At 32.4% G+C, this 17,316-nt stretch overlaps 3 protein-coding genes across 3 annotated transcripts in view; 1 reads left to right on the top strand and 2 right to left on the bottom strand.

The window, feature by feature from the left end:
• Positions 1-504: 504 nt before the first annotated feature.
• LOC143225842 (uncharacterized) lies at positions 505-2,095 on the bottom strand (the record flags this gene model as incomplete). The annotated part of the gene is made up of 1 exon (XM_076455958.1): positions 505-2,095. A coding segment is annotated over one exon (1,029 nt), but the record flags the coding sequence as incomplete, so codon positions are not given.
• LOC143225841 (uncharacterized) lies at positions 2,090-3,171 on the bottom strand. The gene has a single exon (XM_076455957.1). The coding sequence runs from the start codon at positions 2,963-2,965 to the stop codon at positions 2,096-2,098; it is 870 nt and encodes a 289-aa protein (XP_076312072.1). The 5' UTR covers positions 2,966-3,171; the 3' UTR covers positions 2,090-2,095.
• A 10,789-nt stretch (positions 3,172-13,960) lies between these two features.
• Positions 13,961-17,316, top strand: part of LOC143225846 (nucleolar protein 11-like) — a 31,264-nt gene continuing 27,908 nt past the window's right edge. Inside the window, exons 1-2 of the mRNA XM_076455973.1 lie at positions 13,961-14,063; positions 14,981-15,037. The gene's annotated coding sequence lies outside the window, so the exon portion shown is untranslated. The remainder of the gene's footprint in view (positions 14,064-14,980; positions 15,038-17,316) is intronic.

A 17,316-nucleotide genomic window follows, 5' to 3' on the forward strand; every position in this document is an offset into this window, starting at 1 on the left:
TTTTATTATACTAAAGCGTTCATATTAATTTTAGAAGTGGTAGAAATCTAAAAGAAAACTAGTATACAAAAATGATAAAAAAATGTTGCAACTACAGAAACTCAAGGGCGAAAAGAATTTCCGGACGCCACTTCAACGTGCCCACAATGCTATTTACTGACCTATTTCGAAAGAGCAGCCATGTCGTGTTCATTTATGTCGTAAAGAGGTTGGTAAATTTAGGACTGTTTGATTGTTGGTACCAACCTGACATAGGCAAATTAATGTGGGAGATAGAGACAGAAAGTTAGGGCATGGAAATGTCGGAAAGGGTTCCGTAAAGGATTACAATGATAAATGGTTAAGGCACTCGACTTGCAATCTAAGGGTCGCGGGTTCAAATCCCCGTCACACCGAACATGCTCGCCCTTTCAGCCACGGGGGCGTTATAATGTGAAGGTAAATCCCACTATTCGTTGGTAAAAGAGTAGTCCAAGAGTTGACATGTGTGGTGATGACTGTTATGTCTTTGGGTTCTCATAAAACACTTGTTATCGAGTAACAACAAAACTCAGACGTGCCGCAGCTTCCTGTACTTTATTTAGAATAGCCTCGCACATACAAAATACTAAGTGCTGATTGGCTAATAATGTCACATACATAACATCTTTTTTTTTAACAATTAAGACAATTAACTATTGTTACATAAATTTGGATTTACATATCTTATAGTTATAACATCAAAAGACATAATAAACTATGTTGTTATTAATGTCTATTTTGGTAATATGATAAATGTATTTTTCTTTTAATATGATAATTGTAAATACACAGAAAATTAAATTTTTCTTTAACATTAAAAACTGGGCCTTTTTTTTTTTTACTAACTACATAACACATTATATCAATCAGATATAACAACATAATAATATATAAAATGAAGTAAAAAAAAATCTACCAAATTACTACACAAATACAAAAGTATTTTAACTCTTACAAATACAAAAGTATTCTTTCTTTTACAACTCTTATTCTCAATCATTAAGTATTACATTTTTCTTGTAAAATTCTTGCTCATTTTAACAATTCACATAACAAAATCTCTTAGTTTTGTAGGAGCTTTAGAAATTCTACCTGTTCTTGTTACAATTTCACTCTTTTGAGCAGGAGCAATATTTTGCATTTGATTTTTATTTTTAGCATGTGTAATACTTTGTTTCAATTGTGGAGATTCACATATATGGCTAGCTCTGGGTGACCATGATTGAAACATATTTTGTCTTGGGGGTGTTTTAGGGATATTTGGCACATTTTCTGGGACAGACTCTTCTGCAATCAAATCATCTTGTGATTTTCTTTTAAAATATCTCTGTCGAGCACTGTGATAGACATCATCTTCATTTGTTTGCAATAAATGTCTACGATTTCTACAAATCATCCTGCCTGCTGGTGTTTGTAATATGTATCTTCGGGGTTTCTCAGCTTGCCCTAATAACTGAGCTGGCATCCACTTGTTTTCATGTCTGTATCTTACACATTTTTCAAGATCCAGTGGTGGCAGTGGTTTTGAATTCTGATCATATCTTGATTTACTTTTCTGTTTCTGAATGTCGATTTCTGACGTCACTTTATCACTGTTTATCACTTGTGGAATAAGCAACTTCTCATTTGTCGGTAACCTCGTTCTGGTTCTACGACTCATGCACCTTTGCACTGGTGACCCAATTTTTGCATCTTTTGGTGTATTTCGGTAGACTAACAATACTAAATGCAGGTCTGATTTTTCTTTCAGAGATTTTATAACAAGTCTTTTCGCTGTCTGAACTGCGCGTTCCGCCAGTCCATTTGCTTGTGGATATCGGGCGCTGAATGTTTGGTGTTTAAATCCCCAGATCTGACTGAAATCTTTAAACTCTTTAACATCATACTGTGGACCATTGTCCGAATACACAATCTGAGGTATGCCATGCGTAGCGAAAAGTTTCTTCAACTTCTGAACTGTTTGTTCGGATGTGATCTCTTTTTCATATTCATTGATCTCCAAATATCCACTGTAATGATCAACTACTACTAGATAATGTGTTCCTTGGTTTTCAAATAAGTCTGTTGAAACATATTACCATGGCAACGTTGGTGTAGGTGTGCTGATCATTGGTTCTTTTTGTTGTGCATTTCTATTCTTATTTCTACAAATGACAGCAAAGTGACCTCTTAATTTACAATAATTACAAGTTTTCTCTAATGCTGGGCATCTTTGTTGACTGTGATGTGGTAGTTTTCCACACCGAGTACAGTTCCTCTGTCGCGGTCTCCGTGTCGTGGCTCCTCTGTAGACCTGTGTGCCTCGTCTTTGCTGGTTTCTGGAACCTTGACTTCTGTGGCGACTACGACCTCTGCTTTGACCTCGACCTCGACGTAAATAGTTTACATCTGTTACGGTACTTGTAGATCCTTCGATTTCCTTCAGTGATTCTAGTTTCTGTTCATGGTGATGACATTTCTCTGTAATCTGTTTCAGTGTCAGATCCTCTGACCACAGTCTATCTCTTAATGCTCGATCACTGACGCCTACGCTGATTTGTTTACACAACTGTTGTTCGAGAGTATCACCATACTCACAGTTCTGTGCTATCTCTCTAAGTGCACTGATATACTGGGACACAGTCTCACCTGGTTGCTGCTTTCGGTCCTCAAACTTTTTCATGTACAACTTTGTTACCTTGGTTGGCTGAAAATAGTTGTCGAATTCTTTGATTACATGTTTATAGTTCTTCTGTTGAGCTTCTGTCAGTCCAAAATTGTCGAAAACTGTCGTGTATTTCGACCCGAGTGTGTACAACAATATAGACACTTTACGTTCTTCTGTTGCCTCTGATAACCCTGATGTCATGAAGAAAATCTGCAAATCTTGTTTGAGATTCTTCCATGCCGCACTAGCATTCGTCTTGTCATTAAAAACAGGTGGCTTGAAACTTGCCTCCGCCATTTTTCTGGGTAGAACACGTGTGTTTCCGCGAGAATCGTATCTCGTACGATTATGTCAATTTACAGTTTGTGAACGTAAAGTTTGTATTTATCTTAACTGTGTGTCGCTTCTAAGGCACAATTTAAATAAAACTTCCACTTCTGACAACCATGTTATGTCTTTGGGTTCTCATAAAACACTAGTTATCGAGTAACAACAAAACTCAGACGTGCCGCAGCTTCCTGTACTTTATTTAGAATAGCCTCGCACATACAAAATACTAAGTGCTGATTGGCTAATAATGTCACATACATAACATGACTAGTTGCTTTCCCTCTAGTCTTACACTGCTAAATTAAAGATGGTCAGCGCAGATAGCCCTCGTGTAGCTTTGCGCGAAATTAAAAAAAGAAACAAACAAATACAATGGTAATATCTGGGATGTAAGAACTGTCATACAATCGTAGGTTAACCCTCATCAGCACACATTTGGAAAGTTGCATTTTAAAACATCTGTGGTCCAACCGTACCCCAGCACAAAAATATCATCACAGTCAGCGCTAGATTGAAATTCCAAAAAACAGTTACATTACAACTTTTATTAGAGTTAGCATGCAATGTGAATAACATATAAATATGTTTTCTGGAGGAAATATACTGAAAAAAATAAGAACTTGCAAAAATACACTATTCCTCAGTATACAAATAAGTAGTATAAAACATTAAACCATTTTTATATAAACAATGTATCAAAAAATGCTGATTTTTTAATGTACTCCTATTTTCAAGTCATTGTCCACCAGTATATCAAGATATTACCACATTACTGCAAAATACAACTCAGAGAAAACTGAAAGTGTACGTTGTGAGTCACCTTGGATCCATCCAGATCCCAACATAAATTTATCCTTATAGGTATATTATTAATTGAAAATCTAATGAGCAAGTTATTTAAAACGTTTAACAAACAATGTTTTTATAAAACAGGGCATTATGAGCAATCATCACAGAGAACTGTCGTTTAGGAATGAGACATAAGTGTTTCCCACAATAATGTTTTAAATAAACGTACAAGATAATACTGTACTACTTTGATGGATAATTCTCTACAATATCCTACACAGTGAAATAAATGTTTAGAAAATTGTTTTATATGCTATAGGGCAAATTGCATGTGTGATGATGAAAGTTAAAATCTGTGAAATTGTTTTCTCCAGAAAAATTGAAGATATAGAGAGGATTTGATTGTATTGTTGAAGATTGTAAAGAGCGTTTATTGTACTGACGCATCAGTTTTTTTAAATTTGTGCTTAATAGTGAGAATGGCAGGATTAGGTGTCATAAATTTGAGTATTGGCAGGGTATAAATCATCTTCAGCTAAGAAATCTTTATTTTTTCTAACAAGATGACTAGCCTTTGGGATGGATTGCCTTCAGATGTGGAAAATGCTGTTAATTTACTGGAGTTTAAAGAAAGAATTGATAAATATTCGAACAATAAAGACGCTTTGAGTATTTTATATTAAAAGTATAATTTAGTGGATGGGATTGTCTGGGCGGACCAATAGGCCTCCTTGTTGCTCATGAATTATGCTTATGTATATTGTAATAGACTTGTTGTGTATTTATTTTTATGTATGCGTTTGTTTTAGTTTGATGCAGGTGATGTATACTGTCTGACGTATATTGCACAACTCCCGCCTATTCTCCAAATTTGTAGATTTTCGAGTGTACGAATTAACAATATATATTTTGCGAAAAACTAGTGATTCTTCGAATATTGTTGAACATTCGAGAAACTTGCCTTAAACTAAATAAACCGATGCACCAACAGACAGTAATAAAGTATTATTTGGTCAGCTGCATTTCGTATACTATAAGCCTCGGAAGCTGTAACTGATTATAGTGCTTATTAAATGTAAAAATTAGAAAGTTTGATCGGGAATATCTACAGATTTTGAACTTTGCAAACCGTTCAACTTCAATGAATTAACTTAGGACGTTAGTATTACTACGAAAACATTAAATAACTTCGACGGTAAAAAAAACAGCTTATGAACAGGGTGAGGCCAGCCAAGATAGTTAGCTTAAGCGAAGTGTAACAATATAAACATAGAATTAATTTGCTTGTTGTGAACCTGGACTGTCGATAAAATATTTAGTTCTGGATCAGATAGAAGACTCAGAATAGTTTGCAAGTTTGTAAAGCTCTTGCATATAAATCTTTATTTATAATAACTATTTGTATTGACTGTTATTATAAACTGTATTGTTATTTGAAAATTAAAATAAATTCGTATTATATAGAAACTTTTGTGTATTAATCTTGTTACCAAATATCATAAATTTGATACATATTAACATTTAATTAACTTTTAACTTAAAGTTATAATTGTTGGCTATTTGAAATCATTATATGTAACCTACGTAACAGCATAAATTGGAGACTAGTCCGAGATAAATTATAATACGTAACAATATATTTACATATGTGTGTGTAGAAATATATATATACGTATTAGGTTGTCCGGAAATAAATGTCGGAATTCTCACGATGGCATTTAGAAGCTAAATAATGAGTAACTTATTGTTGGTTAGTTGGTTGGTTTAATCCAACGTTTGTCGCTTACAAGATGTCTTAATTGTTTGCTGTTTCAACTGTACTCAGACTAAATTTTTCAACCCCCAAGGTAGCATGGACAAGAAGAACTTTCGTCTGATTTTCCTCTACGACTTCAAACTTGGACAAATAGCTACCGAAACTACATGGAACATCAATCAGTTCAGCGTTGGAAGGTTTTGACATGGACATGAAAGTCTTGAAGGCCGCGAAAGTCGTGGAAGGAAGCCATTCTTAGATGAAAACACATTTAGGAAACAGTTGAGACAAACCCTCGCACAACAGTACGTGAGCTTGAAGAAAAGCTAGGCACAAGTAAATCAAGTCTTACCAGCCACCTAAATGCGATTGGAAAGATTAAAATGTTGAATAAGTGGGTTCCGCATGAGCTGACTGAAGATCAACAAAATCGGCGTTATGATACCTTTCAAGGATGACGCTCCAAAACTTGAACGAATTAGGAATCGATGTTCTGCCTTGTCCACCTCATTCCTAAGACATTTCCCTTACAGAATTTTATTTTTTTTCAAGCACTTTGACAACTTTTTGAACAATAAACGCTACCAAAATCAGGCAGCTGTATAAAAAGCTTTCAGGGAATTCATTGATCATAGGAACTCTGATTTTTACAGCAGAAGCATAAACAACATCGTTACACGTTGGCAAAAAATGGGTTGAAGCAAATAGTGTTCACTTTGATTAAAGCATGTTTTACAGCATTGGTTTATACGTTTCTAAGCTTCACAGATCAAAAACGACATTTATTTCTAAACAACCTAATATATATGTATATATAACAGAGAGAAGAATGCATCTAGCAGGCGTAACTTCAACGTCCAACTTACGATGGCATAATTGTTGCCTCAGATTTTATGATTAATGCACCAAGTAGAGGTAAACGTCATTCAAGTCAAAAAGGGGTCGTAACTTTACACCTGCTTGGGGATAGGCACAACCCTGACATGGATAGGAATGTAACATGTGGGGTAGAGGCAGAAGGTTAATTTTAAAATAAATCAACTACTAAGATTATAAAAGGAGTATTTAAATCAAAAGTTGAATATAATTTGATAGCTAAACAAAAATACATATACATATGAAAAATAGAGATTGTGCTTTAACACGGAATATCAGTTTCAATGACACTGGATGTTTCACGTACGTAGAATATTTGCTAGAAATATAAATGCTAAAATGTTGTTACAAAATATTTCAAGTATATAATATATTTGAAACAGATGAATTATATAATACGTAGGATAACACAATAAATTGACACAATCCATTTCCTACATTAAAGATTGCCTTCTTTCCATCTAGAACCCATTGTGAAAACTATTTAGATTGAAATAAATCTAAAAACATAAAGCCAGTCCTTGGTAGCGGATAAGCATCTTTATTTATGATTTTATTCACTTTTCAAAAGTCCTTGAAGAATCTTGTGAATCTATTTTTTTCAGAGGTACAATAGGTGATGTACAAGGACTAGTACTTGGTTATATTATTCTTCCTTCTTTTTTGCTTCTAGTTCTATGAAAGCCTCAGTATGTTTTGCAAGTGGGAGTTCTCTCGTTAATGGATGTATTGAGCTGCATCTTCAGTAAAAAAACCTATAAAATAATTTATATTTCCCTGCCAAAATTACGAGATCCACTGGAGAAGGTATCTTGATATTCATTGGCAAATCATGTAACCTGTAGTACTGATCAGCTGTAAAATTACCACAGCCCTAGTTTACAGCTCCTGCAAGTAAGGTATTAAACTATTCTTATGTGAGGCTTTGATAACATACTTCCTTCATCTTGCTTCAGAAGTGGCTACTTCTGATTTTCGTTGATGTGGAAGTACTATATGTACATTGTACAGCTTCACATCATACAATGTCCCATCAACATTTTATGCGTTTTGCGTTCATGATATCTTTATTTTTCTTACCCATGAAAGTTCTTCCAATCTTTAACCCCCCAGGACATGAAGGATTGCGTTCCAGCAATTAAATGTAAATACATTTCATATATTAGTGGTACAACGATTGTCCTTCTTGTTGTGATAGAAATGTCAGCCTTTTCCATGGTAATTGTCATGAAGTGCACAAGGTTTCCTGATCATAGACTGTAAAGCTATTTGAAAACAACCTAATTTCACATTCCTGTCTATGCATAAAGTTAGTTCCCAATATGCACTCTTCATTACTGGAAGAAATTTACCACCATTCATTACTATATTGGGTCAAACAACTGTACTTATAGAACCAGCATTGATAAGTATACGGCAAGGTTCTCATCAATAAACAACTCACAGAAGTGTGGATTGTTAATGATACTGTTTCACTTATTTATTGATAGCAGCTTTTGATTCCTTATGGACTAAGTTCTAAAAGTTATTTTTCTTAGTTTTATAAAGTTCGCCTTCTACTGGCAACTTTGATAGATCTTCTAATTACATACAAACTTTTGGTTACAGTTTCTCGCAAAATGTCTTTTTCAGTTACACTTATTGTCTTGCGGTTAATTTCCCCCTCTCTGTGTTACTAGTTATCTAACTAATCCTGTCAGTTCTTTTAGATTATAATAGGGGAATTTATATTTCAATACTATTTGATCTAATTAATCCATAACCTTTAAATAATGTCTCTAGTTGTTTATCAGTTATTAATGGGCTCAAATTCCATCATACACCAGAAAGCTTCATTTAAAAATGATCTCCTATTTTGAATTAGCCTAATTCTCAAATCTTCATCTATTACAGCATTTATAATTTTGATCATGTGTTAACGAATCCATCATTTAACTTGAAATATCTTTGTAAGCTAATTGGGTAAAGCTTTCTGAATTTTCCATAAGTTTGACTAAGATAACTTCTTTATTTCATATTTTTTATGTGTTGCTTCATACCTGTTGGAAATATCAGCTACCAATGCTCATTAGTCCTTAAAACTGAAAATTTGGTTAATGTCATTAAAGCTGATTTTTTCTAAATGAGCCGTAAGATTAGTAGCTTATTGTTTACTATTTCACCTATCTACTTGGAAAATGATTTGAAACTCAACCTTACATGCCTACCATTGTACCTATTTACAATAATCATTGTTTTCTATATTATGTAATGTTATTGAACTGGCCGTCTGAATTGTGTAAATGGATTTGATATTGATATAGTAGAAGTAGCCCAGAAAGGCCCTGCAATCACATATGGTACAACAACAGTTACGGGTAACAGGTGCTTACTAAATAGTTTTCCCCATTTATGTTTTTAAAGAAAATTTTATCTTAAAATGAAATTCTTAGGTACATGTAGTTTTCTCCTATTTATATTTTTATAGAAAATGTTATTTTAAGGTGAAATGCTTGGGTACATGTAGAAAAATGTGCTACTTTCCTTTTTATTAGATCATCATCATGATTATTTCCTCTAGTAAACAAATACCTGAATTAAAGTATTAAAATTATAGCTTACAACGATAATATTTGTAAAATTACTTAGTCTATTTGGTATGTATAGTTTTCACGTAACCAAAAAACTTGTTAATGTTGTTCTTTCGTTGACGGGTTCTCTTAAATTGTCTGGTGACACTAATTCAATGCCTAGAATAACAAATTAGTTTAATTTATTTCTTAACGCTTCTTCAGGCTTGCACACTTTATAACTTCAGGGCCGCCAAGAGTTATTCTGTACCCGAAAGTTTGGTTTGTTTTGAATTTCAAGACTGGCAGCCAGTCATCACCACCAACCACAAACTCTTGGGCTACTCTTTTATCAATGAATAATGGGATTTACCATCATGTTATAACGTCCCCACGGCTGAAAGGGCGAGCATATTTGGTGTAACAGGGATTCGAACCCGCGACTCTCGCATTACGAGCTGAGTGCCTTAACCACCTGGCCATGCCAGCATGCCCGATGGTAATATTGTATAAATGGGCCTTTATAATATTAATTAACTATAACATGCAACTTTAGAGCCTTTTGCAAGAGAAAGTTTTTAATGCAATTTTGAAAGGCAATTTGACGAGATTTTATACGAGCTCCTTAATGATCCCAGGTTCAGGTATAATTCCTCGTTACTCTTGCCTTAGCAAGAACGAATTCTGTTTTTTGTATTATTAATTAATGTTTGTCTTACATTAAAAGAAGTCTCTAGCTATTATCACTAACTTGATCAATTTCAGAAAAATACAGATTATTATCTATTAAATATCTTTGATATCTTAAATATCAAATGTCGAATCTATCCCATTTCTCTGAGTAAAACCAATATTACCTGAAAGTGCAACATTATTTTGTATTTTTCTAAACATTAGTTTCTGACTGTGTTATCCTACTACTTGCCTCTCCGCCTTGATAGTAACAGTGACGTAGCATTTATCTAAAAAATCTGTCTCGTCTTTCAAAGTTACACTGTCGAAGCTGTTTAACAGATTTTAATTTCTGAGGAGAAAAAAAATGGGCTTATATAAGATTATACTTACGTAATGATATTCAATGAACTTTGCACCATTGCCAATATTTATAGCCAGCAACAAATGTTCGTGTGTTTCTTAAGTACTCTGTATTTGTTCTTTAATATGTTACTCTCAGTAACAGTATTCATTAGAATGTTCAATGTGTGTATTTTTTTATTAATCCACTATTATTATAGAAATCTCCTCCCTCTCTCATTTTTTTAGCATTTTCAGCAATTAGTGCGTGGACTTAGCAGTGATAATTTTTTTTCAATTTCGCACAAAGCTATTTTAGGGCTATCTGCGCTAGCCCTCCCTAATTTAGCAGTGTAAGACTAGAGGGAAGGCAGCTAGTCAACACCACTCACCACCAACTGTTGGGCTACTCTTTTATCAAAGAATAGTGGGATTGACCGTCAGATTATAACGCTCCCACTGCTGAAGGGGCAAGCATATTTGGTGCGACGGGAATTCGAACCCGCGACCCTTAGATTACAACTCGAACGCCTTAACCCATCTGACCATGCCGGGCCTAACAATGATCTAAATTTACCAATATGACAGAACCTCGTTCGATGTTGTTGGTTTCAAGGTTGACAATTTTATTAACAACGAGGGTACCCAAGTGATGGAGCAACGCTGTGTATTTGTTATTAGTATGAACGTAAGAAACGATTTGATCTAAATAGGTAGCTTGCTGTGATCGAAAGTCAGTTTTATCTGTGGTATGTACACATTTCTTATGTTCTTTCCAGAATGAAGAAGTTGATTCCTTTGTACTAGAGCAGACACCTCGGTTATAAAGATATTAAAGCCAGTTAGTAACATAAAGTAAGACCCCAGTGTTCTTTACTGTTAAGCAAAAAAATGTTATAATTCTTTGTTTTACCCGTGCACTTGATTGGTATTTGTTTTGTTTTTCATTTGTTATACGTTTTTATTTGTTCTTTGCAGAACGTTTCCTGAATCAGTTGTTTAATTCTTATTTTAACAATAAGATTTTAACAATATTTTAACAATAACTGATTTCCTGAATCAGTTGTTTAATTCTTATTTTAATATGTATTTTTCTGACATCACTGAATTAAATGCTGAGGATGTAACAATAAGATTATCGTATCGTGAAGTCGCAATATGATTGTACCGATACATTGTCCGATTTTGCTAAAAAATAACGGTTCAGTGGAGGAAAATGAGTATTGAGTGTTTTCTTATAGGAAAGTCACCTCGGGCTATCTGCTGAGCCCGCCGAGGGGAATCGAACCGGTGATGTTAGGGTTGTAAATCCGTAGAGTTGCCGCCGTACTAGCAAGGGGCAGATGAATGTTGAACACTACATGTTGTGTTTATTTCTTTTGTTAAAAACACATTGCATGCAATGTAACATAACAAATTAACAGTAATAAAGTAGATAGACAGGTATTAACTTTTTTATTTTACTTTTCCTTCGATCTGTCATTTAGTTGATCAAACCTGAGAATGTGAAAAAAACACTTAAATAAGACAATATTAATAATTAATAACATAGCTTATAAATACACAAAAGATTCTCAAATTTCTATATCGAGATACAGCACAAGAATAAAAAAAAAATTTCTATCGGCGTTTTTAGGTATTAATTAAGTATGGCGACTTACGTATGTGCGACAGTGTTGTGTGCAAAAGCAAATGTTACATTTAATGCTTCTTTAGTGACCGTTCAACCAGACTTTGACTCTGATAAGGCAATAATTACGACGGGAAATAATTGTGTGGGTATTTTTAAGGTAGGTTTTAAAGTATATGTAATATTAGTATAAAATAAAAGTCGCATGAGTTTAACAGTGAAGTAGAACAGTAGATCTTTAAAAACAAGGATAAAGTTTGCAAACACCAAGCTGTTGGCGTTTTTTTGTTTTCTTTTATACCGTACGTTCTACATTATAGATTTCACATTAGATGTGAAACAGTGACTTGGCCCTAAAGACATCAATTGTGTATTCTGTAGCCATTTAGGATCTATTTCAACAAGTTAAAATTCGGTATGTTCATTCTGAAAGTTAAACTTTAAAGTTGACTCAAAATTCATGATGCAGAATATTGCTCTTATAATTTGCAAAGTGGTTTTGCACATTGTAATTAATATGGCTCTTACAGCTTTCTTACCGTTACTATTAATTCAGTTACTAATTGTAATAAATAAAACAGGATTAAGTTGAAATGTGGAATGACATTGAAAATAAGTTGTTGGTGTACTTCTAAACCTTTATAGTGTTAGTTTATTACTACTGAGAAAAAGTTAATATGGAAGCTGTGTATGATTGAAAAATGGTTAACACATCAGTGTGACCAGAATTTGCTAAGCAAAAGTGAGGTAATGCTCACATCTTAACTTCATGTATACATGTAAATAGTACAGTTTGGATTTACTGTTTCTATTAGGAAATAAGTTTTTATGAATACAAGTTTTCAAAACTTCTTGTGTTTTCTTTAATTCAGTCTAGCTTTTGTTGGAAAAGAAAAGGTGTGTATTTGGTGTAGTTAGATTTTCAGAAGATTCAGCTAAGGTGCTTAACGTTAGCTTAATTGCTGATAAAATCACAGCATTGGATTGTGGTGGCTGGGTTAAAGAAAGTGAGAAGCTGCTATTAATAAAATCTAGTTAAACTGGATCTGTGTTACTATTTTTGTGGCTTGAAGGTCTGTGCTTGGGTATAAATAATTGGCAAAAAGCCTTTAATTTTATTAAGTGTAAGATAACTCATTGGGTTATCATTATTTTTGTTGTAATTTTATTGTGATTGGAATCCTACTCAACTGTATGATTTAAGATAATGATTTTAACAGTTTTGTTAAGTCACTCAAACCATATAAAGAGCACTTTATTATTAGTATCAAATGTGATATAATTTTAGAATATATTTATAAACATGATTACAAATTAAAAGGGTTAATTACTTTTTATTACAACTTATTAGGAATCACTTGGAATAAGATGTTGAGTCATCAGTAAAAGGTTCCTAGAAATTTCACTTTGTAATGAGGATGGAATGATTCTTATAGGAATTATTTAAGATCTCTTAAATTCATTTGTCTTGAGAAAAAAAGAGGTAATTTTATTGCACTTTATTCAGGAGGTGAATAGGATAAAGGCCTCAGACATTTTTGTGTTGTATCTTGAGAAGACTGAAACTTCAGATTTGTAAAAACAGTTAATACAATTTCATGTGAGAGGTTGTAAGATTAAGATTTGTGAAAGACAGGCGAGATTCTAGTTAAGACGGTTTTTCCTGAGAGGATAGAAGTTTAATAAGATTTAGAAAAAAGAAATGGGTTAGGCTTCAGTTGAAGACAGTTTCATTTTTCTGATAGGATAATTGACTGAAATGTGTTTAGATGAGGATATTAAGAAAATTTAGGCCTTGTTTTTGTACATTATCGTGTAATACAATGGTCATCTTATCTAGCGTACTTCTTTTGCCTAAATTATAGCAGAGAAATACCTCAATAGTTTATTGTTTATTCTTTAGACCTCAATGACCCTATGAAGAGTAATTACATCTCACATTTTCTCATATTCATGTATTCAGTTTAATAGTTGGTAAGTTGATTCCTAATAATAATTGACAGAACTTGACAATAACAAAATATGTACTTAGATGTTAAGTTATCAACTTGTCAGTCATCACAGGAATATATTTTAAGGTTAAATTGAACCTTAAACTAAGGTTAGTAATTAAGGAGATATTTTTTGACAAAATGTAAACATTTGTTCTAATTAAATACTAAGTTCACCATAAGGGAAAATAAATCAGTCCTCTAACTGTATGTTAGAGTGGTACGTGGTTTTTATTATTTGTTTCTTTGTTTGTAAAGAAAGCTAGATTGTGACATATAAAGTGAAACTCATTTGACTTTATACACATTGTGACTTAGCTAATTTCAGGTTTATTTTTTCATTAAAGGTAGATGATCAAAACTGCTCAAAACCTGGTCAACAAAGCACACATTGAGCTTCACATGTCCTGTTGTGCCAGATTTCCTGAGAGAGCAATATGTTGGAGTTCAGAACAAAACAGTGAGTATATGAACAAATCCTTCATTATCTTTACAGTTTAGTGTTTGAACTTTGTGTTCTAAGTGTAATTTAGCATACATTTCCCATGCTTTAGCTAATAATTGTTGCAATTACTGATTATGGTCATTAGTTGTGTTCAGTAATTTAATTTGATCATTTCTGGGCCAAACTTGAGAAACATGAATTTTGCTTATATGTGTTAGATGAATGATATCTTAATTTAGTTATGTAATAATTTTGCAAACCACTGTTTCTTTCTGAAGCATATTTTAGACTTCACCTTTAAACTTAGTAATCTTGTATGGACTGGTAATTGACATGAATGCTGAGTTACTATTATATAAATACTTTGTTAAAATGAAACATTTCTTGGAAGCAGGTTTTGCATCTTTCTTTACTAGCTGCAGCAGACAACAAATCCACAATTAGCTTTTAACTAGTTTCTATAGTAACAATGCAGTTTTGATATTCTTTTAGACAAAACTAACAAAACATGTCAGTAAAGGATCTTCATATGTTAGATCTATGTATGAAGTTTTGTCAAAAAATTCTTTAATGACACCCTCACATCTGAGGTGAATAGCTCAGAATATATTCACTTTTATAATATGATGCAGAAAATGAATTGATATTTATGAGAGTCTTGCATGGAATATAAGAACTAGAGTATTCCTACCATAGTGTAAGATGTCAGTTCTGGATAGGCTTATCTAGAACTGAGTATTACATTTTTGACTACTCGTATTTCTAAGACTAATACAGTATTTTAGCTAAGAACAAGTATTAGACAGCTAAATTCTATATATATGTATGTATGTGTGTTTATGTATATCATTGAAAGAATGCTGTTTTTTCTGAGTTGTTTTAATCCATTTAGGAAATACTGAACTGATTTAAAGGCTTTTCTTTTTACTTAGATTATAAGATGTTGGAGTTATGAAGCTGAAAATATAGATGGTGAGAAACGTTGGAAGGTTAGTTAGTTTTTGTTATGTACTATTCAATTATTTTCCTTTACTTTTTAATCCTCCTATTACTGAAATACTAAACAAACATATGTGGAAAACATAATTTATTGATGCTTCTCTTGATTGGTTTAATAGTGTATCTTTTATGTACTATGAAACAACAACTTACACTGTGATGATTGATGTTTAATTATTATAAGACACTGAATCTGTACTTTTCATAGTATAAAAATAGCGCACTAATGCAAAAAAAACTGTAGATATTTAATCCATAAAACATTTATAGGAATAAAAAGATCATCAAAATAAACTACAGGAAAATTCTGAGATCTGTGGCTTGTTCCTTAGTTTTATAAACTTTTTTGTTAGAATTTTACAAGAGCTCTGGGTAGTTAATGTTTCAAGAAACTACAAATTACTGCTCAAACCACCTTACTTACTCTATATCTTTGTAGATAGATTGGAATAAATTTCAACTGTTTTTTTAACCAATGGGTAAAAGTCTGTTATGATTATGAACTAAACAAATTATTGTTTTCATATTTTACTGTATTTATTAAATGTTATATTATGCAAGAGAATTTTGTGAAAATCTTAAGTCTAGCATTTAGTTTTATGGATTTACACAATCAAGCACTGTATTCAGGGATAAGTCTAAAATAAATTGGTGTCTGCATGTGGCCTTAATTTGATATTTACAGTTATGATTGCTTAGGTACATCTATATACCTTTCTACATCTAGACTAGACTTTTAATCTTGTATGGTGATATTTGCATGATGTAGGAAAACCCACAGACATGAAATTAGCTGTGACAATATTAGTTATTTGATCTGAATGCTGATATAACATGAAGGAAAAACTTTTCAATAAATTAATGCAAATTTTGTGACTGACTCTTTTCAACCTTCAAGAATTACTTATGTTGTTTAAGAGTTTTGATGACTGCATGAATGATACTCAAAAACAACTTAATTTTGTACCATGAAAAAGTGATCCAGTTTTAAACGTTTCATAAAACTTTTAATAGACAAAACAATGGATAATATAAATGTTAAATCAGTACTGGTGTTAAAGCTAGATGACTAGTTAATAAGTTATTGACAAATGAACTTAAAAATGTACACTGTAGTCTGTTTTATTACAAATGACTATTGATTGTCTTTTTTTATGCAGAGTTATTCTCACTTTATCCTATAGGCCTATTAAATCCTTGTTATAACATGCATTAATGAAGAAACTGCAAAGAATTTTAATAAGTTGAAATATTTTTAACCAGTTAGTTAGTCAGCTGAAAATGTATACAGGGGAAGAATTTTATAAACAGTAAAAGTGAACAATGTAGTACCAGTAGAGACTTACTTAGATGTGGTTTTAGGAGATAGGTTTCTTTGTGGAGATATAACAAAATACGAAAGGTTAATAATAATGTAGGGTGGTACATATTAAGTTATGTGTGTATATTTTAGAAAATGCATGCAAATGTATTTAGATTTTTAAAATTTGCTTCATTTGAACCATGTTCAGTATATGATTTAATTTGGCCTAAAAGTGTTTCATTGTAGAAATGGATCACTTTTATGTAATTATGAAGTAACATTTTAAAAATAATTACCTTCTTCCACTGCACAACTTTTAATTTTCAATGTGTATCAGATAAGCTTTTAGCTTTGTGGAAACTAAGCTTATGCAAACACATATATAAGTATATCCATTTTAATTATCTTTTATGATATTTGATTTCATTAAATTGATTATATAAAGTTTTTTTTTTTATAATCTCCAAAATTGTACTTATTACAGAAGTAAGACAAATTGGCATACAATTCTTAGTACAATGCTTAACAACACCTTTAAAAATAGAAGTAATATTAGTAATTATGATACCATACTTCCCTTCCCTCACAAGATTAACTATTCTCATTTCTATTACACATGGCACAAGCCTTTCATGCACCCCTATTGGAATAAAATCACTCCAAAGTGTGTGTCATGCAAATCATAGTGCATCACCTATCCACCATCAGGAGAATGTTACACTCATGTGATGCATGTAACTCAATCTACGTACCTCTACAGAACCATTACTTCTTGTTTGACAGCACCTGCACTTGTATGTTTTTTGTTTGTATTTTTTTTACATTTTGTTCAATGTTTGAGATCACATTTTTCTCACAGTGGTTTAATTCCACATATTTTTTTTCATGATATTAGTTTACTTACCATTATTCTGGTTCCTTTTCTTCTTTATTTCAAATGTTTTGGCAATTAATTCAACATTAATT

Source organism: Tachypleus tridentatus, chromosome 9 (assembly GCF_004210375.1).
Source record: "Tachypleus tridentatus isolate NWPU-2018 chromosome 9, ASM421037v1, whole genome shotgun sequence".
Classification (NCBI taxonomy): Eukaryota; Metazoa; Arthropoda; class Merostomata; order Xiphosura; family Limulidae; genus Tachypleus; species Tachypleus tridentatus.

Bases quoted from the DNA above. Each gene is read 5' to 3' on its own strand.
- LOC143225841 (XM_076455957.1), bottom strand. From the start codon at position 2,965: ATGGCGGAGGCAAGTTTCAAGCCACCTGTTTTTAATGACAAGACGAAT.